The 23,177-nt window shown below is 46.4% G+C and overlaps 1 protein-coding gene across 3 annotated transcripts; it reads right to left on the reverse strand.

The window, feature by feature from the left end:
- Nucleotides 1-15,160: 15,160 nt before the first annotated feature.
- Pfdn4 (prefoldin subunit 4) lies at nucleotides 15,161-23,029 on the reverse strand. Of its 3 annotated transcripts, none has more exons than XM_055596301.1 (4): nucleotides 21,105-21,185; nucleotides 17,927-18,034; nucleotides 16,936-17,076; nucleotides 15,161-15,542 (listed from the first exon to the last, which is right to left on the reverse strand). In XM_055596301.1, exons 1-4 carry the CDS (start codon nucleotides 21,168-21,170, stop codon nucleotides 15,411-15,413), a joined length of 447 nt encoding a protein of 148 aa, XP_055452276.1. In that variant the 5' UTR covers nucleotides 21,171-21,185; the 3' UTR covers nucleotides 15,161-15,410. The 3 variants fall into 3 exon arrangements, with proteins under 3 accessions (XP_055452276.1, XP_055452277.1, XP_055452278.1); XM_055596302.1 differs by lacking the exon at nucleotides 21,105-21,185 and adding an exon at nucleotides 20,561-20,741 and having other exon boundaries at nucleotides 15,162-15,542; XM_055596303.1 differs by lacking the exon at nucleotides 21,105-21,185 and adding an exon at nucleotides 22,994-23,029 and having other exon boundaries at nucleotides 15,164-15,542.
- Nucleotides 23,030-23,177: the final 148 nt, after the last annotated feature.

Genomic DNA, 23,177 nt, shown 5'->3' on the forward strand with positions numbered 1-23,177 from the left:
ATGTTAGCTGAAAATGACTTTTCATTCCCTAACATCTCTTTGGCATTTTAAGCTCAGTTAAGGGTTTTCCTTAAACTTTAATGCATTTCATCAGAAGGCTAGAATAAAGCAATCTTGCCAGCTTTTATGAATAATTAGTGACTCAGAAAAAGAGCCTTGGAGTTAGCGGGAAATTCACTGTAAGGTGGTGAAGTGATAAAAATACACTGCAGTATATACTTTGATGCACTTTAAAGAATTCATCACAGACTAATAATATGCTATGTCAAGGGAACCCATCAGACTGACGGGAAAATTGTTTTTCATGAAACAAAGTTGGTATGGCATTTATAGCAGCCCCTCTAGAGGTTTACAGCACAAGAAAAGGGGGCAATTTAATTCCGTTATTTCCCTGTGCCCAATAAGTAACCAAGCCTAAAAGAAAGATTGGTGGGTTGGCACATACAGAAACCCATGTACACTCATGAATGCACACACACACACACATGCACGAATACACATATGCACATATACAAACACACACTCTTTCAGAAACTGGAACACATTTTCTTTCACTCTCTAACACAGAGAGGAATGAATCACTTCCTGGCCACTCTTACCCTCTCCCAGAAAAGTCTGACTTTGAATAGAGTCAAAAAAAAAAAATCATACTAAATGCCAGGGTGGGAAAATAGTAGAGGGGCCTTTCGCAAGCTATTTATGTGATATGCAGTTGTGAGAATTTCAGGCCTGGATTGGGATGGAGGGAGGTGGGGAATCCAGGCAATGCCCCTCCCCTCAGTTCCTCAGTCCTAGTGACAAATCAAAGTTCTATTCTGTGAAGAAGTTCCCCTTGGAGAAACAATGAGTTTGTGGGGCTCCCTTATAGAGCATGGGTGAGGGGTTTCAGGCATCGGTGACTCCGAAACAGCCACACTGGAAAGTCTACACCGAGCATGGATGATGGCCTCCCCCTTCCTCTAGTCACCCTCAGTCTATGTACTCTAGCCCCTCCTGAGACCTAAATGCCTTGTACAATGAGGGCAAAGTTGGGAGGAATGGCTGTATACTTGGTCAGGGTCCAGCTACCCTCCTATCTCCTTCTTCTAAGGGAACATGGCAGTCCACAGGCCCAGCCGTGGTGATTGTTTTCAAGTGGACACAGCGGATGTGATGAAGAGGGTGGCAGTTGGATCCAAGGATGGTTCCGTGCAATGCATGTTCATCTCTCCATGTCCTCTTCCTGTGTCACTACACACAACATTCATGTTGTGGCTTCATGTGGCCTTTGCTCAGCCACGTGACAAGCCCGTGTCTCTCTCTCCCCTTCCATTCATCCTTAAGATGTTGTCGATGTAGACAGCTGTAAAATGGAAAATGGAAAGAAGGGCTGGGGAGGTAGCGCAGAGGGTGACATCCTTGTTACGAAAGTATGAGGCGGGAGTTCTGATCTCCAGAAACCGTCTAAATGCCAAGCAAACATGGTGGCTGCCCATCCAGCCGGAGGTGGAGACAAGGGATCCGGTAAGTAAGCTAGATCAGCCAAACTGGTGAGTTCTGGGTTCAAATGAGAGATTCTGCTTCAATACCAGGTGGACTCTGGCCTCTACAGGAACATGCATGTGCACCCCACACATGTTCACCTACACACATACAAACACATGTGCATGTAAAAATTAAGGAAAAGTTATTTCTTCACCGAGTGAATACACAGCTGCTTCTTTTTCTAGTCCTAGAATATAACAGGAGTCTCCAAATGTAGAAAATCTTTTACAGATGAAGTTGATACCAAACTGATGGGTTTTTACTCAAATTGAGAAAAAAAAAAGTATCAATTAGCTTTGTCATCTAGAGACAAAAAAAAATGTCAATTTAGTTTTGAAAATAAAAGTAACTATGCAGGAAAAAGTGGTGTATTTTTATGCCCAAAGTACTTGCCTTCTAGGCTAGAATCCCTTAGACTTACAGGATGGTTTATACATCCCTTCTCACCTTCTTGATATTCTTTCCTCTGTGTCAGCCTTGTCCCCTTAAGGGCTGAACTTAAGAGTCTTGCTTTTAGTCAGCAGCTCATGGTGGAGGTGATAGATGCCATTTTTTGAGATTAGGTGACAAAATCCTGTAACTTCCATTTGCATGCTCTCTCTCTCTCTCTCTCTCCTCTGTTCCTTTTCTTCTCCCTCTCTCCTTTCCTCCCTCCCTCTCCCTCTTTCTCTCTCTGTGCTATGTCATAGGACAGACAAGTGTAAGTGACCTGTTTGTAAGCTCTGGTGTGAATCTTCTGAGATATGACAGTGCCCACAACAATGAGCTCTGTCTGTAGCCTGAACTGTCTACTTAGAAGCAAGAAGTAACCACAGCCTGGCAGGCATCTTGATCACCGTCTTGTGAGAGATTGAACTGAACATGCCCAGCTTAGCTGTTCCGGAGACTGACCTATGAGCCTGCCAACCTTTCTTGTTCCTGGTTCCTAAAACTCAGGGAGATTTGTCAGGCAGCCATGGTTAACTGATGCCAATAGGTCACTGAATCCCTGCTGTGGCACCGAGTTGCATCTACTGTACAAAGGCTCCAGCTGTGAAGAGTAAAATGTGTAGATGTTCATGTTCGCTGGGAGTTCAATGTGATCAAATGTTGCTAAGGTATCCATTTTCATCAGATGCCAGGAACCTATCTCATTGTTGAGACAGTAACAAGGAAGAGAGGAAGCTGTAAAGACACTTTAAAGGTTAAACAAGAAAGCTACAATTAGAAAGTCTACGTTCCTGCAAGAGGCACATTCCCAAGAAAAAGCAGTCAATTCTTATTTTGCATTGATCTATATTCTTTGCATATATATATATATATATATATATATATATATATATATATATAATCACTGAGGTAAAATTGAGGATGTAGAAATATAATAAATGAGACTATATAGAATGGTGAGGGGTGTGTGTGTGTGTGTGTGTGTGTGTGTGTGTGTGTGGTATGCATGCCACAGCTGGCATATGGAAGTCAGAATGCAACTTGCTTGAGTCAGCTGACCCCTTCCATATCTTTTTAATTTTCGACAAGTAACCCAAGCTGGTCCAATCTGAATGATTTCTGATTGGACCCCGGAGAACGTAGTTTCTCCGGGGAACGGAGGGCAGTTGTTGTTGTTTTGCATGCCTGTACCTGAATTGACAAGATGGGGCACCAAGGCCATCTCTCCATGCTGACAGGAAAACATGCAAGAAGCCGGTGGGTTCTCATGCTTGTCTTTGAGAAGTAAAGCCAGCATAGCTGCCCAGTGGAGGAGTAATCCCTCTGAGGCCTCTCAGGCCAGGCCTTTCCCTTCATGGCTGCTTATCCGTGCTGGTAAAAAAAAAAAAAAAAAAAAATCCTTCTGAGATTCCGCCAGCACACGGAGAAAATTCTGCCTGGTTGTTTGCTTAGATCACATTCATTAAGAAGTATCTTCATATCTCCAGGTCTGGGCATCTTTGAGACGCCAGCCGGTCCACTAGTCAGATAACCTGAAGAGTTAAATTCACACCTCATGACATCTTGATTCTAGCAGGAGCTGCTGTTGGCAGCCAATGCAGAGCTGCAATATCCTGTAAAATAACAATGGCAATGACAGCAGCCGGGCATCAAGCAATGACTGTGCACTGGGTTCTGCTGGACACAACATGTATGTCATTACTCCCACACACACACTTTTTTTCCTTCTGGAATCAGGAGAGTAATTATAAGCAAAACTCGAGAACTCAGCGTCTAAGGTTTGGGTAGTGTTTTTTGTTTCTTTCTACCAATGAGATTTTTAAAAGCATCTTTTATTTAAATACTTACTTTATTTTGTCTTCAGGTATATCTGTGCGCCAGATGTGTGCCTGGTGCCTGCCGAGACCAGAAGAGCACATCGGATCTTCTGCATGGGGAGTTACAGGTGACTGTGGGCTGCCATGTGTAAGCTGGGAACCAAAAATCCAGGTCCTCTGTAAGCGCAGCAAGTGTTCCTAAGCACTGAGTCATCTCCCTGACCCCCTACTAATGTGATCTCACCTAAGACTTTCCATGCTTCAGTTTCCCTATCAAATGGGATGATGCTTCTGCCCTCACAACTGTGACGATAAGAGGCAGGTATGGTGGCATACACCTGTAATCCCAGAATTCAGCAGGAGTATGGCAGGATTGGGAGATCAAGGTCATCCTTGGTTATACTGGAAGTTTAAAGGCTAGTCTCCCATCAGAGTAAAAGGGTGTGGCTGTGAAGGTAACATGCTTGCTTGTATGAGGACCTGAATCTGGATCCCAAGCACCCACCTAAAAAGCTGGGCACAGTGCCTGCAATCCCAGCACTGGAAAGCTGGAGGCAGAATTCCTGGAGCTCACTGGTCCAATAGTCTAGCTGGGTGCCTCTGCCCTAAAATTTCCCACAGAGATACAATGAAGGCATAGGCCAGAGCTGATGTCTCATCTGAGGGATCCGATTGAGGCTCATCTCATTATTAGCAAGGTGACTAGATGGAAGGTCTCACTTTATTCATGACAGGTGGTTAACGTCCCTCAGTTTCTTGTCACACACATGCGCGCGCACACACACACACACACACCAACTATCTAGCTTCATCAGAGTAAGTGTGCAAGAGGAAAAGAGGGTAAAACATGCACAGCAAAGGAGGGTCATGGAGTCCAATGAGAAGCTTCTCTACCACTGGTATGGCGTTAAAGTCGATTCCTTTACTCTCGACTCAGAGTCAGCCTCTGTGGACCTCAGGTCTCCTTTCTCCAAGCTCCGTATTATATAAAACCGCCAACGACCCTCTGAGCCGCAGTCTGATGCTCGGAGACCCCAAACATTAAGAGAGCCCACCTGGACGCCAGTCTGCGTTCTTCGCAGGATCTGCGGGGCCCTTCTCCACCTGCTTTGTTAGCGTCACCTTCTGCGGCCCTCAGCACTAACAAAAGCCACGGTGAGGAAAGCACTAAGATGCTCCCCCATCGGTTCACCCCTGGGCCGTGAGCGGCCGTGAGATCAAAAGGGCTGCTGTGGGTATACGCCAGTTTTCGGCATCTGAAAAGGTGGGAACATGAGTTTCCAAAGTTTAATCGAAATGGGAGAGTTTTATGAGTTTACCCGAAAGTGTCAAATAAACACCGGTGCCCAGCAGCCGGCTGGCACGCTTCAAGCCAGCAGCCGTGCTGTCATGAGGTTAATAATCTTCCCGCTTTATGGACTGACTGGCAGTCCCCTTCCGACTGTGGTGAAGTCTGTTTAGATGTTTTCCCGACCGTATCTTATTTTCAAAAATTCTACCTGCCACTTTTTTTTTTGAACTGCTTTCTTTTTGAGTGGTCTTTGTAACAATCTCTTTGAACCCATCACAACATTGCAACTACACAAGGCGATGTGTAGGCCAGAGTTAACGATTCCCTGGTGTTGTGTTTGGGTTTTTTTTTTTTTTTTTTTTTCATCCTTGAAATGTTTATTTATTCAAAGGGAGCCTCCTTTAGGCAGAAGATAGGAAACATTGATGAATAATGCTGTTTGATCGAAAGTCTGAGATAGGCAAGATTTGATTTTACTTTGCAATTAACTGAAAGCCTTTCTGTCAGTGCCCCTGGATTCCTCCAGCTGTTGCAATCCCTTCAAATTGCTACGCGTTGCTGGTCTGTGCATGAGAACTTGCAGATGTTTGCTATCTATTCCTCGTTTTCTGATTTTTTTTAATGCCTTCACTTTGAATGATTTGATAACATTTGAAAACGGAGAGGTTTCTCATGGACAGTGTGATGGTTACTGCCAGTTACAGAACCTGGAGCTGCATGGAAGATGGGTAACTGAGCATGCCCGTTGGGGATTGCCTAGAATGAGTGAATTGAGGTTGAAGACCTGTCCCCAGCAGGTGGCACCATCCCTAGCCCAGGATCATATACTCTATAAATGCAGGAAGGCAGCTGAGTACCACGCTCACTCAGAATGAGTGAACTAACATTCATCGTTCTCTGCTTGGACCCAAGCTCCCTCAAGCTCCTGCCCCTGTTAACATCTCTATCAGAGTGGAGTGTGCCCTGGAAACGTGAACCAGAACAAACCCTCCTTTCACTTAAGTTTCTTTTGTCAGAGTAGTTTAATCACAGCGTCAGAAAAGAAACTGTGACAAACTGAGATATCAGACTTCTCTTAACCAATCATAGGCTTGTCAGTTCTTGCATACATTCCAACACGGCAATAGCTGGCCAAAGCCAAGAGGCTGTTTCTTCCTGTGATGGGCACCATCTCCCCACATCCCAAGGGTGTAAGCAAGGATGCTTTTAGGATAAAACAAGAATCCCGCCTTTATAGAAGCCAGCAACTCAGCTACTAAGACCACGTGTGGCTATAAACTACGGCGCCCCAGAAATTTCTGTCAGCTCCAAGCCACACAGCTATCTATCACTTATTCAGCGTGTTTCGTTCATTTAAATGAGCTCCATGGCTCCCAGCGGTATGAGTCAGACTGAGCAAAGCAGGACACGATTTATTTCATTCACCACAGGCATCTAGGAAGCACATGTGGCCTAAGCCATGTTCTTTGCATGACGGTGGCTTTTCTGGGTGTCCCAGCCATGTCTCCTCACATTCCTCATTCTGTGGAGCAATGGAAGCTTCCATTCTTGGCTGTACAGAAAGGTGTGATGTTGTCTTTCCGCTGCCTTGGTTTGGTGCGGCTAGCAGCCGTAATGCCAAAACTAAGCCATTTCTTGCACTGTTGGTTGTCCTGCAAGGGGCACACAGATGTTATAAACATGTAGAATGAAGATGTGTGACTGCTCTGGTGGATCCCATGTAGCGTCCATATAACATTTATAATTTCTCAGGGTGAAAGTTCAATCCACTTCCTGTGTGCATGATAGCTATTTTTTTTAAGATTTACTTATTATGTGTACAGTGTTCTGTCTGCATGTACACCTGCATGCCAGAGGGCACTAGAACTCATTATAAATGATTGTGAGCCACCATGTTGTTGCTGGGAACTGAACTCAGGACCTCTGGAAGAGCAGCCAGTACTCTTAACCTGTGCCATCTCTCTTAAAGACCTCCACCAAAAGCTGCAAACATGTTACTAGTGAAGAGCTATTTAAATCCCCTACACAAATACCATCTAAGCAGGGCAAGGGTTCTTCTCCCTGCCATGCTTTCTCAATGGCTTCCTGGAATAGTTCAAACTGTAAGCAAATAGGTAGTTACTTTCAAGAAAACATAAATTCAATGTCCCAGTCTCTGTCTATTTAGATTGGCACCAACAAGCTATCTAACCTGAGAGAGGACCTGGGAATGCTACAGCGAGCCTGAAGTCAAGAGCCATTGGGACTCTAGCGTTTTTCAGTATTTCATTAAGACTCCCTCTCTAACTCCATTCTGTACCAGATCAAATCAGACAAAACATCAAAGCATGGTTATGAGTCAAGCATCATCGCGCAAATACCAAGTTTTCCACAGGACTCAACTCTGAAAAGAACTTTGGTTCACAGGGCAATGGTGTCCTGTGTGGTTTAATGAAACTTAAAGCTACTTCACTGAAACCTGGGGAGGCAGCACCCAGTCTTTTAGCAAGAGGTGGATTTTAGGGGCCTCGAACAATCTGTTCATGTGTTGGAAGGACTCTTGATTTTTGTTTTGTTTCGTTTTTGTTCTTGAGAAAGGGACTTATGCTGTCCAGGCTAGCCTGGAACTCCCAACCCAGAAGGGAGTCCCTACCTTTTGTGGATATGGAGTGTAGGTGTCAGCACATACATTTTGTATTGTTTTAGCCCCAAGTACAACAGGATTAAGAAATAAAGCGGGAGGTCTGAGAAATGTGTGAGCGCCAGGTGTGCTGGTGCGCATCTACACAGTCCCTGCTTTCTGGAGGCTGGGACTTGGAGATAAGGAGTTTGAGTCCAGCCTGAGCTACACCGTGAGATCCAAATCGGCCTGAGCTATGTCATGAGAGTCTGGAAAGCACACGCCATTCCATGGCTTATACTCTTCCTGTTTTGTGATTTTTTCATTAAGTCAAGAACATTTCAGCATCTTGAAACCCAAAATGTCATCTCAGACCATGGATAAAGTCCTTTATAGCAAGTTTTTAAAGGATCAAGATCCCTTTGTGTCAAAGAATTCTGCCTTACACCGTATTTTTCAAGCAGATCTCCCTCTCACCAGAGAACCCCAGTCCTCACCTAGCACCTCACAATCCATCTGCATCGGGTAGGACCCACTTCTCTTGGCAGGGAGAACAGCCCAGGCCACAGCCCCTCACCACCCCACGAAAGTATTTGCTTTCTTTTTAAACTAAAAACAAAGGTTAATATAACAGTCTCTGTGTAGCTTCCTTTTCCGCCAAGGGGCTCAGGCAGGTGAGTTTGCTCAGCATTCATGCGTATCCTAATGGACGAAATGTGTTCCGGATCCCTGCTGTAAACAGGAATTCCTGGAAAGCAGCTGTGCTGGCAACGGCTGAGGGGCTGATTAGAACTTGAGTGATGCTGCAGGTTCAGAGGCTGATCATAACTTCTCTTAGGCTATCTTTAGCCTTTACATAGCCTTTTTTAATTTTTAATTTTTTTTTTTTTTTTTTTTTTTTTTTTTTTTTTTTTTTTTTTTTTTGCCTATGTCTCTGTGTGACCTAACATCCTGTGACTAACAGATTAAAAACCTTGGGAATGTGTTGACTTAACAAAAACCCTATTTCCCACCAATCCAACGAGGGGGCACCTGAAGCCCACAGGTGAGGTTGTCTACTTGGCTGTACCTGCCTCTCCGACGTTGTCAACCAGCGTCTTGATTCATGCCTTCCTTTGTTCTGTCACTACAAAAACTTCACTGAACTACTTCCACGTTGGGAAATGGAGTTCTGGAGTAACCAAATGTGTGTTGCTTGGCTGTGGCCACTCGTATTTGGCTCCAGAATTAATCTTCTAATTGCTTTTGCAGTGAGGGTTGCGGTTTTGTGTCGACACCAAGAAAATCACTTACGAGTTGGTCCACACAGTATTCTTTGTGGCGAAACCCACACAAATGTAGTGTCCCCCAGCTACATGGCTTTAAGTGGTCCCATGGAACTATGGGTTTTCACAGGGCAAATCACGTGCTAGGCCAGCATCTTTGCATTGTCTCACACAAGCCTTCAGCCAGGTCATGACAGGAGCTGCATCCTGGTTGGGAGGACAAGCAGGAAAGGACACAGTGAGGTCCCACAGAGCCTCACCAGGCCCATCCCTGAGCCTGCTCATGGTGTAGGCTTCAGCAGCAGCTTCTCTGCTCAAGGTCAGAGTCCCCTCATCTGAAAAAGGGGGAAAACGCATTGAATAACAACAGCGGTGAGCCCATGTTCTACCTCAAGGGATAGAGCATGAAGATTCTTACTGGTTCCAGTTGTCTCTCCAGCTATGCCTTCTTCTCCTTCAGTCACCTTTCCTACCTTTTCCAGTACTTAATCCTCAAGAAAAAGTTTGTCTTAGAGTTTCTATTGCTTCGATGAAACACTGTGGCCAAAAGCCAAGTTGTAGAGAGAAGGGTTTATTTCAGCCTCTACTTCCAGAGATTTGTCCATCACTGAGGGAAGTTAGGACAGGAAATCAAACAGGGCAGGAACCTGGGGGGAAAAATTAACCCAGAGGCCATGAAGGGGTGCGGCTTACTGCCTTGCTCCTCATGGCTTGCTCAGCCTGCTTTCTTATAGAACCCAGGACCACCAGCCCAGGGATGACACCACCCACAGTGGTCTGGCCCTGCCTCATCAATCACTAATTAAGAAAATGCCCCACAGGCTTGCCTACAGCCCAATCTTACAGAGGCATTTTCTTAATGAAAGTGCCCTCCTCTCTGATGACTTTAGCTTAATCTTATGTCAAGTTGACATAAAACTAGCCAGTACAAGCTTTGGCAAAAATTAAAAGTGTACCTAACTTTGCCCAGGACAGCATTCATTACACCAACGTGCTGTCATTTCCTTCTGAATTTTTATTTCATTTATTATTGTTGCGGTGGCTGGTTGTGACACAGCAGGCGTGTTGACGGCAGATGGCAACTTTAGGGAGTTCCTTCTACCATGGGATCCAGGGACCAAACTGAGACAGTCAGATCTGTGTGGCAAGTGTTTTCCCTGCTGAGTCATCCCCCTGCCCTGTGTCACCCTTTCCTATCCCTGGCTGCGCCCCTGCTCCCCAGACCTGTCACTGCCGTCTCCCCTGACCCTCCCACCTACTCCATGTGTAGCCATCCTGTCAGGGTCAACATTTCCCTTCCACCCCGTCTCTCTATCAGACTTTTGAAAAAAAAAAAATAGACCCCAAGAAATTGGAATTGCAGGCCAGCAAGATGGCTCAGCTGCCAAGCTTGAGGACCTGAGTTCAATCCCCAGGACCTACATGGTGGAATCAAAAAACCAATTCTCGCAAGTTGTCCTCTGACCTCCACATGCAAGCTGCGGCAAACAAATTCTCTCTCTCTCTCTTTCTTCTCTTCTTTCTATCCTCTTTCCTCTCTCTCCTTTCTCTCTCTCTCTCCTCTCCTCCCTTTCTCCTCTCCTTTCTCTCTCCCCTCTCTCTCTTTCTCTCTTTCTCTCTCTCTCTCACAGACACACATTACATTTTTAATGGAGAAATTCTAATTTCCCAGAAGTCTCATGCTCAAGAAGAGGAAGGCTGAGGGTCTGGTGCCAACCGGAGGGGAGGCTTGTCTCTATACTGCTTCCTCAAAGAAAGATTTCATCTTTCATGTCAAACTTGTTACACCACATTACAGGGAAGACGGATGGAGACAAGGATAGATGGATTGATGACGGACAGGGCTGTCACTTGTGCATACCCCTTACCTTCTGTTTAACCCCAATCCGCAGGTCAGAGCTCAGAAGATGCACCTCATTGCTCCTCTTTCTGACATGGCTACACTAAACCCATCTCCTTTCCTTGCCTTTGGGTATTTCTTGTCTTCTGACTTCCATTAGCCCAGCTTCTTGGGGCTTTTGTAACTGTCCTGGCAAGAATGAAGACATTCGAAGGAGGCTCTTGTGCCCCTCACTTCAGCTATCAGAGTTTTGAGACCAATGTCCCCCAAGGATTGGCATTTCCCCAGGAGTGTCATGCTGGGAGAAGAAAAGGGACTGCAGCCGTGTGCCTGCCAGTCGGGGTGCTTTGTTTTCTGGACCAGTTTCACGAAGCTGTGGCAGCCTGCCTGACCACCTTGCAGGAGAGCTGGAGCATGGAGAGGCAAAGATGGTCAATGAGGGACAGTGTCTTAGGGTTTCTATTGCTGTGAAAAGACACCATGACCAAGGCAACCCTTATGAAGGAAGGCATTTCATTGGAGCTGGCCTACAGTTTCAGAGATTTAATCCACCATTCTCACGGTGGAAAACATGGCAGCACATGGGCAAACATGGCGCTGGAGAAGCTTCGAGTTCTACATCTTGATCCACAGGCAGCAGAAGCGACAGTGTGCCACACTGGACATAGCTTGAGCATATAACATCAAAACCTGCCTCCATAGCGACACATCCAACAAAGCCACACCTACTCCAGCAAGACCACACCTCCGAATAATGCCACTCCCTATGGCCAAGCGTTCAGACCCATGAGTCTATGGAGTCCATTCCTAGCTAAATTACCTCAGGCAGGAACACGCTGACCAGAGAACCACTTAGCTACACCTGTCAGCAAAGGCAGACTTAGGTTGGGAGAGGTCACTAGATCTGTTCATTTGTTCCATTGCAGCTGCTGAGTGAATCCCCATTCTCTGCTTTTCACTATTACATGCCTGTTTCATTGTCCTGTTAAGGACAAGTGGCCAAGCCTATCTTGCCAGGACTGTGGGGGCCCAGGATCTGACCCTAGAGACTCACATAACAGATGCACTGCTTTCCCCAATCCTCTGCTTTAAGGCTTTTCCACCCAGCACCAGCCTGGTGGTGCTTGCAGCCTGCAGCCTTCCCACCCTAACTTCCTTGTAAGAATACTTGCAAGTCAGCCACAGTTTAATCTTTCACAACCTGGTCACTACCAGCAGCCTGGATGCCTCCAGCCACCTTCCACCCCTAAGCCCTTGATAACAAGATGCTCCTGTATGTTGTTACCTGGTCCGTGGATGGTCCCTGCCGGGTGGGGCTCCAGGCCCCCTGCTGACTCCTAAAGGAAAACAGTATTTGAGCCAGGCCAGTTTTCTTGATGTTGCAGAATGCCCCCCAGACTTATGGTTTAGTTCGTCTGGGTGGTTAAAACAGAGTGCCTGGGGCAGTCAATTTTTAAAGAACAGTTTCCCTTTCTACAAGTCTGGAGGTTGGGAAACTCCAGGGCACACAGCCAGCATCTAGAAAGAACTTCTTTGCTACCATCCCAAGGAAGGTAGAGGGCATTTGAGAGGGACCAGACTCATGCTACAGCAAGTCATTATGCTAACACATCTGTGTCTGAGGCAGTGCCCTCAGGCCCTAGCTCTCTTGATTTGGAGAAGTTTAGATTTGGGTTTATTTTTTACCTTTTGTGTTTGTTTTTGTTTTCTCTTTTCTATTTTGCTTTTATTTTTTTTAAGACAGGGTTTCTCTGTGTAGCCTCGGCTGTCCTGGACTCGCTTTGTAAACCAGGCTGGACTTGAACTCACAGAGATCCACCTGCCTCTGCCTCCCCGAGTAGTAGGATTCCAGGAGTGTGCTACCACTGCCCAGCTCATTTTGTTTTATTTTTAATAATGTGTATGTTTCTGTGTGTGGTTATTTGCACATGAGTGCAAATGCCCGTGGAGGCCAGAAGAGGATGGTCAGATTTCCTGGAGTTTGTGGATATGAGCCACCCAGCACCTGCCGTACTGGCCCATGGCTTTTAACCATTGAGCTATCTTTCCAAAGCCTGGTTTGACTTTTCAGACAGTCTCATGGCACAGCCCAGGCTAATTTGAATCTCACTGTATTACCCTATTTCCTGGCTGAATTAGCTCTAAATGCACCAAATACTTGAAGAAAAATTCTTGGGAGAGTCATATGCCAGAATCTTTTTTTTGCAGCAATTTAAGCTTGATTTGGAATCCAGGCCTGATGGTGCACACCTTTAATCCCAGCATTTAGGATGCAAAGGCCTGTAGATCTCTGAGTTCAAGGCCAACCTGATCTACAGAGCATGTTCCAGAATAGCCAGGGCTGTATATTAGAGACCTCATTCCCCCAACAACAACAAAAAAGAGGTTTGCCTTGTGGTGAGAGGTGGCTAAGTGGTTAAGGCTGCTTGTTGTTTTCTCAGAGAACCCAGGTTTGGTTCCACACCAAACAGCTCACAACTATCTCTAACCCCGGCTCAAGAGAACCTGACTTCCTTTTCTGGCCTCAGTAGGCACCTGAATATGTTTGCCAGGGAGCCAGGGTAGGGCACACACAAAAATAAATCCCAAAATGTGTCTGTTAAAAATTTTAGAAATTATGTACTCATCTATCTTTAGGCTTATTTACAAACTCCTGCCCAAAATATCACATCGCCTGCTCACCCTTGAAGGTTAAACAACCTCTTCTAAAAATGTATTAATCCTAAAAGTATCCTTTCTTAAATTACACGTCTTCCCTGGGTATTCTGGCCTACTAGTGCCATCTGCTGGGAAGTTACTGCACAGGGTTTTTGAGCACTTGCACTGGTCAGCGAGGTTATGGGGTGCAGCTTTGCTGGAGGAAGTGTATTGCTTGCCTGGGAGGCGCCTTTGGGAACATACAGCCTCCCCCCACATCCAGCTCAGTCTCTTTGCCCTGTTCTTTAGTAGCTGTGATCTCCCAGTTGTCCTGCCAGGACAGACTCTAAACTCTTCCTTCTGTAAGTTGCCTTGGTCACACTATTTTACAATAGCAACAGAAAGTTGCCTTGGTCACACTATTTTACAATAGCAACAGAAACGTAACTGTCTTTTAGGGGAGGTAATGAGAGTGTGTTCTTGCTTCTAAACACACAGCTGCCCGATTTCTACCTTTCTTAGTTGAATCAAAAAGCACTAAAAAATCTACAACTAACTTATTAAAATTGTGAACATCTCAGAATCAGCAGATGGCTCAGCAGGTAAAGGCGCTCGCTAAACCTTAGAACCTGAATCCCCTAAACCTACAATTCCTGCAAATTGACCTCTGACCTCCACATATACACACATACACACACACAAATGCTTTAAAAAATTAAGTAAACATTTCTTTCTATAGGCTTCAATTTCTAAAATGTCTGTTTTTCTGTTTGTATGAAGATTGACATAAATCACGTGGTCTGAATATCGCCAATATCCCAACACTGAGACACATGTATTATGGAGGCCTCAGACATGTATATCATACATACACCTACATACTATTAGCAAGTGGCAGCACTTTGGCCTGAAGTGAGCAGTGCAGGCAGGTATAGGCTGAACATCTCTTTTTGGGTTTTTAGCATCAGCCACTGTTGCCAGGTAGATAAGCAACAAGACACAACTGCTGAGTGAACTTTCCTCTTTAAAAGGAAAAGTAGGGGAAAAAATGGCTAGGTGTGGTGTCACACACCCTTATTCCCTGCCCTCAGGAGGCACAGGCAGGTCTACACATTGAGTCTCAGGCTAACCAGGACTACACGGTGAGACCCTGTCTTAAGTACATAAACTTCTCCTTGGAGGCCAGAAAGCTGGCTCTGCCCCTGCAGAAGACCTGGGTTTACTTCCCGGCACATTCCATGGCTCACAACGGCCCGCGCTCCAGATCCAAGGGCTGCCCGTGGCTGTGGCCCCATGGGCACCAGCACACACACACAGTGCACACAGGTTCACACACGCGCATACACACACACACACATACACGAATAAACAAAAAGTAAATCTTTAAAGGAACAAAAAGAACCCTCTTGTGGGAAATATCAGCAGCAAATTCATCACATTGTCAGGGGACAACTTGCAGGAGTGAGTTCTATCCTTCCACCATGTGGGCCCCTTTAGGCTTGATGGTGAGCGTTCTTACCCACTGAGTCAGTCATCTCTGAATTGCAGCCAGGCACAGCGGCACATGCCACCTTTAATCCCAGCACTCAGGGAGGCAGGTGGATCTCTGTGAGTTTGAGGCCAGCCTGGTCTACAAAGCAAGTCCAGGACAACCAAGGCTACACAGAGAAACCCTGTCTCGAAAAACCAAAATTAATGAAAATATCAAGAAGAATTCTGAAAGGATAATATAGAAACAAAGACTGTTTAACTGATTTTAATAACATGACATAAAGCTTCTAAAATTGGTATAATCATTATGCAAAATACATACATGAATACTGTCTTCTTTTAAAAATATAAAATAAATAAGCAAGACATGTGAAAATAGGCAAGTTTCCATTAATTAAATGAAAAATTTTTTAAAAGAAAGTTTTTTTCTTTTGTTTCATCTGAAGAAGGGAACTTATCATTTAAGACAATATTCAAGTTTATTAAACAAGGTAAAAAAAAAACTATTATAAAATGTTCAGCTTTCATCCGCCTCGAGGTTTATGTTGCTGCCAAATTTCGCATATAACTGCACTTTCAGGTCGGCTAACACCCGCTGGATGGACGCCACTCTGGACTCTAAGGCATCGATCTCCTCCTGCAAAGTTTTCTGGAAAAGAAACAACTAGCTTCAGTTGGATGACGTATGAGCACGTGGTCTGGAATAAGGGCAAGAATCTGAGGTGAGAAACTCTAAACTGGTCAGGAGCAAAATAACTGTAGTAAATGGATCAAAGCCCAAAGTCTGAATGTCTGCTATTTAACTCAGCCAATACTAGCTCATGGTCACGGCTGAATCCTCGGTCTCTGCTGAGATTTGAGCCTGGAGCCTCTGAAAGGGCAGCCAGTGCTCTCGACCTCTGAGCCACCTCTTCAGCCCCTATTTTAATGTGTGTGTGTGTGTGTGTGTGTGTGTGTGTGTGTGTGTGTGTGTATGTGTATGTGTGTGCATGATGCAATGCCCTGAAAGTCACTAGAGGGTGTCCCTGGAGCTGGAGTTACAGGAAGTTTTGAGCCACCTGTGCTGAGATTTGAATTTGGGGCCTCTGGAAGAACAGCAGTGCTCATTACTACCCAGCCATCTCCCCAGCCCCTTCCCAAGGTTTATTAGATGTACATTTAGCCAGTGGGAAGTTTTGTTTTAGAAATCTGAATTAGAGACTATCATTTTAACTAACATTTAAGCTAATGAAACAACAATATGAGGGGCAGCTATCACTGACTTCTCCCATCCTGGGTAGCCGGAAGCCACACAGGGTTAATTTCACATGCTCTCTCCACAGCTATGGCTAACATAGCAGGCCATAACCCCTGCCATAACCACATTTCTAATTCCCTCAAAACAAGTTCCTAAGACTGCTCACTGGAACATCACTATGGCACAATATCGGAAACAAACCAATGCTAATAAGGGCACAGAGGACACATCACTGTCCATCAATACAATATTAAGATGGCTTCAAACAAGTCACAAAACAGTGCTGTGCTGGGGACCTTTGTGGTTCCCGACTGGTGTGCCGTGTAAATGAGCATCTGATAGAGAAAATGCGCCTCAGATAATGTTAACCAACCCGTGCCTGAGCAGAGTTACACAGATGGAGAGGGGACAGTGAGGAGGAGCGGGAGGGGTGCTAACAGAAAAACGGGTTCACAATTGATGGTGGCACCAGATGGTGTGGTGCCCAGGGATTCCTTTTCACTTTATGACACACTCAGTGTTTTCAGCTGGAAGCGGAGCTCTGGGGGGCAGAAGACCACGGGCCAGTGCCACTTTGGCAAGTCCTGGAACCTCTCCAAGCCTCTGCCCCGCACTCTAAATTTTGCTAACAATGGATTGTTACTTGGATTAAATAAAAGCTCAGCGCCTCGGACCCTGCAGCAAACCCTCAAGTGTTAGCAATCACGAATTACTTCCCTCTACCTGTAATTATGCAGTCTTCACAATGATATACTTCTTAATTCGAGAATTGCATTTCTTCTCCCAGGGCAAGACTCCCACATACCTTTGCTTCTTCTAACATTTCCTGGGTTTCTTCTTGAGAGTGGCTAATGAAAACGTCTCCGATCTGGTAAGGTATCATTAAGCAGTCATCATCTGCCAGCATGATGTCATCACAAGCATCTTCTAAATTCTGGAGGTGTTTCTGTCAGGCAAGAGAAGGCCATGAAAACACGGTCAAGATTTCTTGACAGAACCAAGAGCAGGCACTTATGCAGGCACACAGGCTCTCTGGGGACCAGTGCACAGCAGCTTCTGTCACACATGGAGACGAGTCTCGTGGATTCACTTAAGAGGCAGCACAGCACCCTCAGGGTAGTTTTGGAATGTACCAGGCTCTTCTCTGTGGCAGACAGCAGCTGTGGCCACACACACTTCTACTTTAACAATTCCCCACGTGAGAATGGTACACCATCTGATGTCCTGACTAGAAGTAGAGCGGCCAGGAGAACATGAGAAGCGAAGCACAGGCCTCAAGGGTCACAGGACCTGCGGCAGCACATGTCCCTAAGACTGTAGGGCTCCTGGATCAGTGAGCAGATGTGCAGTTTTACCCCAGCCAAATCTGCAGGCATGGGGTGTAGAACTACACTGGGAAAACTTACACTGAATCCAAAGGCCTCATTCACTGTTACCGTGACTCTCTTAAGAACACAAATGACCTCCTCGATTGCCCAACCTGCAGCCCCCTATAACCATGCAAGTCAGGAGGCTGAAGCAGGAGGATTACAAGTGTGAGGATAGCCTGGGTTACATAGCAAATTGTAGGACAGTTTGACAAAGCAGGACCCTGTCTCAAAACAAACAAATACAGACTTTGCATTAACTAACTAGACGGTGTCACCGGGACAAGGAGACCACGAGGAAGCTGCAACAAGCTGAAACTAGCCAATGATTCAGGTCTAATGCTTACTGTACACAGAGGCTGACACTTGCCAATGGTTCCGGTTTAAGGCTTATAGTACAAACTTAGAGCACACGTATGAATCCAGTACCTTCTTCACTTCTATTTCCTCCTTTAGCTCTGTGATTCGACTCGTATTCCGAGCAAACTTGTTTATTTTCTGTTGATCTTCAAAAGTCACATTGACATCTTCTGCAGCCTGAAAAGGATGTTTAATGTTTTGTTTCAATGGAGCAGTTACAGGCTGGTGTCTTACAATGCTGCGATAACCAAGTACACTTCCCATCCTAAGGCAGCTGAGGGGAACAAGGCTCCGAGACATCACAAATGTTTCCTGCTTATGTTCATCACTCGACAATCTTTCCCATTATTCTACAGGATCATTCATGAACAAATGTTTGAAATATAGAAAGTGATTAATAAAAGTCCCAATAACAACAAAACATATTTTATAAAAGCCAGGTAGTGGTGGTGCACACTTTTAATTCCAGCACTCAGGAGACAGAGGCAGGTGGATCTCTGAATTTGAGGCCAGCATGGTCTACAGGGCAAGTTCTAGGACAGCAAGAGATACACAGAGAAAACCAAAAGAATAGTGATAATGATAATAATAAAAGCCAACTTGCCCAAAAGGCAGAATTTCCTAAGGTGGGACAGTTTCACTAAGACATCTCCAGCAAGCAAAATGTTACATGGTCAAACAGTCTCAGTGAACCTCTTACAGAGACTGTTTCTAAGGTAAAATGCCTATTGGCTCACTGTGCTGATCAGGAATAGGACCATTCCTCCAGCTTTCAATTTATACACTGGCGAGAGGGTCGCCATGCATGTCAACGGCGCTACTCCATACATTTAAACTCCAAATTTATGTTAAGGTTATGAATCCACTACAAGGCAGTAAGAACTGAGTTTCATAGATAATATTTGCAGGTGTGATCTGCAGACAAAGCTTTGTTTAGACAACAAAGTATCTATAAAGTAACGGAAACAGCTAACACTGCCTGAGCTCCTACTGTGTGCTAGGAGCTGTAATCCCCCAGTCTCATGATGGGGAGCGAGGATACTTTAGCCAAACCACACAGACAGTAAATAGACAGACTCTGATATTAATACAAGCAGTCTGTCCCCAGAGTCAATACGCGCATGTCCAGGTGTGCCGGGTCAGGAGCTCCTGTTCAGTTAAAGGATGTGGCAGGAAGTTCTTAGGCTGCTTCAGAATCTTATGGGGGCTTCAATATACTAGACGAGAAAATGAAATAGCAACCATGCCTTACAGTGTCTTTATATAATAAGAACACATGTGCTTGACAGTACCTTAAAGGAGTAAAAGGACTTGTGTGCAAAGCCAGGCCTGCTGCCTGAACGTCATGTACAGCTCAGCATGTAAGGCTTAGGCAGGTGAAGCTGGCTTTGGATACCTAAAGAGACCGTGTCTCCAGAAGCTCCTGGTGCTATGGTTAAGGGTGCCTGCTGCTCTTCCAAAGGTTCTGAGTTGGGTTCTTAGCACCCACACCAGGCAGCTCACAACTGCATGTAACTCTGGCTTCAGGGATCTGAGGCCCTCTTCTGGCTTCTACAGGCGTGTGCATGCACACACACACAAGCAAAACTAAAATCTTTCACAAGAAAAGCCTCTCAAACTGAAACTACACTAATATATAATAACATTTACAGACCACACGCCATTTTGGTATTAATAAACGCAGGGTCAGTAAGAATGGCTGGGTCTTCCGCCAGGAGCAGAGGTTAAGTCCACCACAGCTACACTACACCCATTCCTGGTCTCTTGTAGGCTACGGCAGAAGGTGTGTGTAAAACGTCCTCAGAGGTTGAAAGGTAACCTGTGGTCTCCAGAGATGGCTCAGTGGTGCAGGTAAGGAGACGCGTGCTGGAATTCAGGCCTCCATTCATCAGGCCCTCCTCCCAGAAGGCAACTCTGCACGCACTAGGCTGTCATCAGGCCCAAAGCCTGCGCTCAAAGAAGCCTTCCCATCATGGTGTGCCCAGGGGGGATGGATCCACACTGTAGCTTGTCAGCACAGCGGGGAGCACTCAACAGACACTGATGGCGAGAGAGACTGGTGATCTGGTTGCTTTGTCTGTGAGAATTCTCAATCTCCCAGACAAAGAACCATGAAGACGGCCTGCTTAGAGCCCCAAGCCCTAGAATACATTTACAGACCCATCTGTCACCATGAAGACTTTAAGGGCAATTCAGATGAGGCTCTAACAGGACCCGCCTTAGACTCTAAATTCTGATAGATCAGACTCACAAATATTTGGATGTCAAAGAGTGCTGGAAATTGGCTATTTTCTAGTTGCAGCCCTGCCAAACAGCAGCCACCAGCAGGCACCTGGACTAGGGGACCCAGTTCCTTGAAGTGGTTTTTCTCCCACGTTTAGGACTGTAGTGGGTGAGTTAAAGACATGGTGCTGCTTCATTCCGGGCCAAGGGGAGGTTCCCAGCAGCAGCTAAGAAACTGGCCCCTGTGACCCCTAAGGGCCGAAGCTCCTGGAGCACATCTGGCTCCTTTCTAAGGCGCTGGGGACTGACCCGAACCCTTCACATGCCTGCCAAGCATACTGCTTACAGCTACGCCCCGCCCCACTTCTACACTGCATTTTGGCAGGAAGACAGTAACTTCTAACTGGCGTGCAAGGCTATCAACTTGACTTAGTCCCCCAGATCATTCAAATTATACACGCATTGCGGGGGTTGTCCAACCTTTTGACATTGTGACGTGATGTCATCTACGAATGTGCTGGACCACATTCACAGCAGCTATCCTGGGACAGAAGGCTGCAAGGTGGACGTGCCTGGCTCATGTGGACCTGCACACACTCAGGGAAGGTGTTGATGGCTTTCATCAGCGTTTCCAAGAGCCCTCCAACTCCTGAGGGCTAGCAACTCCTGCCTTAGGCAGAGGCAGGTGCAGTGACTCCTGACGGTGGCTACCTCCTAGTAGTCGACGCAGCAGAAGGGATGGGCTCCAAGCCATGCATGCGAAACTTTGGGTAATTTGCTCAGTTCCCTGGAGCCACCCGTGATGTGTCATCTGTGAAATGAAGAAGGTATTTCTACCTTGCAGGGGTGGTTAAATGAATACCAAGTGCGCAGGGGCGCAGGTGTGCAATTACCCTTCAATGAACGCTAGCTAAGTACTTTGCCTGCTCCGCGCTGCTTCCAAAGCTCAGTGGGTAGAGTGCTCGCTCAGTACATTTACATTTCATCCCCAGCACTGTATAAAACCAGGCGGGCTGGGACAAACCTGCAGCCCAGCAGCCAGGAGATGGAGGAAGGAGGATTGACAGTTCAAGCTCATCCTCAGCTGCATAGTGAATCTGAGGCCAGCCTGGGCTACATGAGACCCTGTTAAAAGGAAATGAAGAAAGGGAAGAATGGAAGAAAGGGTCGTTATAGATGTGCGGGAATTCTGCAAGGTATAAGAGACATGACTTGCTCTAGATTCAAGAGAAAAGTAAAATGTCCTGAATCCTGACTATAACCCTGTCTTGGTAAGATCTTATGGAATTCTAAGAAGAAACAAACCATACTCTATTCCCACTTCAGATGGGTCCCCATCAAAAAATATTCTCGCCAATTTCAGTTGGCAGTCAAATCTCTTAAGACTTCCAGACCAGCCAATGCTGCACAGTGAGACCCTGTCTCAAAAAAATAAAATAAACAAAGCCAAGGACAAACCTCAATGTCTATCACGGAACTAAATGATATACCTGGCGGCTGGGGGCCCAATATAACAAGAGGCAAAGTGAACCTGTTTCCTACTTGGCTAAATCACCATGGCCCTGGACTATACTCTACTACTTGCAAAACAACTTAGAGGTGACAGACCACTTGTCCTAACTCTGTCAATGAGCCAGAATGGCTAAGCACCAACCTTCAGTTGTCACAGCACAAACAAGGACACCTTAGGATGTCTTTAAAAGCAGAATGAAAGAAATGGTCTTCAGTCAGATACTCTCATCAGACAGACTGACACACAGAGAGAGAGACACACACACAAGAGTTAAAAACAACCCTGGAATGAGAATTCAGTTTAAAACCCAGCTTTCCTTCTGAGCTTCAGTTTCCTCATCAGCTAAATAAAAAGTAAAAGCAAACTATCCCAGAAGGTTTAAATAACAAATCAAAATAAATAACATGCAAACACTAAGAACTGCAGGGAACACACTGGGAAGCCCCAATAGTTATCAACTGTTGTTGCTGTCCCTGTAAGTCCTTTCTTCTATTTAGAATATACTTGCACATCTAGAAACACTTTGGGGTTCTAAAACCCACATGGAGGTGGCTCAAAGTGTGACTAAAGGGTTGGACAGCCACGGAATTAGTTGCCTACCATGCAGGAGGCCCTGTCTTCACCCCACCCGGACACCAAAAGCCCAGTGTGGAGGCAAACACCTGTAATTCCAGCACCTGGAAGATGGGAGGTGGAGGCAGGAGGATCAGAAATTCAAAATCATCTTTGACTATATAGGGAGCTGTGGGCCAGTCCGGGCCACATACATGAGACAATGTCCCTAAAAAGTGTGATCAAATATCACACTGAGCCCTATTCGCAATTATCAGGTGTCCTTTTAAAATAATAAAGAGCTGTGATGGGGCGGGGGGGCAAAAAACAAAAACAAACATCACCAGACCCAGCATTTTACCAGACGAGTCACCAGGAGATGGCTAACTGTTAGATGCTGGGGGGCCAGAGCGTGGGGGCCCAGAGCGTGGGGGCCCGTGTCCTTCCTAAGTTCCTGGGGAACCAGCACCTTCCCTCGGGCCGACTGTCTCAACGCCAGTGAACATTGGTTTTAGCCCGAGGGGCGCAGGTGCAGCGAGCGTGGATGGACACGGGCAGCTCCGGGCGGAGCACAGAGGTGCGGTATCAGGCACCCCGGGGATACGGAGACCAGGTCGGTCCCTAAGGAGACTCTCGCCAGCTTCCCTCGCGGTGCTAACAGGAGCACCCGGGTCCCCAGCGCGGGACCGGGCACTGCGCCTCCCGCGGCCCCGGCCCCCCAGACGCCACATCTCCTCAGACCCCCGGCCGCCAGGGCCCCGCGTCTCCTCAGGTCCCCCGCCCCACATCCCCTCGGACCCCGGCCGCCGCGCCCACGTCGCTTCGGACCCCGGGCCGGCCACACTCACCGCCTTCTTCATGGTGGCCGCCATCTTGGACTGGACCACGGGGCGCAGGGGGAGACCATCCGGGCGCGCGTCCCACCCCCGAGGTCCCGCCCGAGCCCTGCTGACCCAAGCGCCCCTAAAACACAGCACTGTCTCCGCACCGCTTCTAGCTATGTCTCTGACCTGTGAATTCCAAGGGCAAGGA

The sequence above is a fragment of the Psammomys obesus genome, unplaced genomic scaffold (genome assembly GCF_907164565.1).
Source record: "Psammomys obesus unplaced genomic scaffold, mPsaObe1.curated_primary_1811, whole genome shotgun sequence".
Taxonomy (NCBI): Eukaryota; Metazoa; Chordata; class Mammalia; order Rodentia; family Muridae; genus Psammomys; species Psammomys obesus.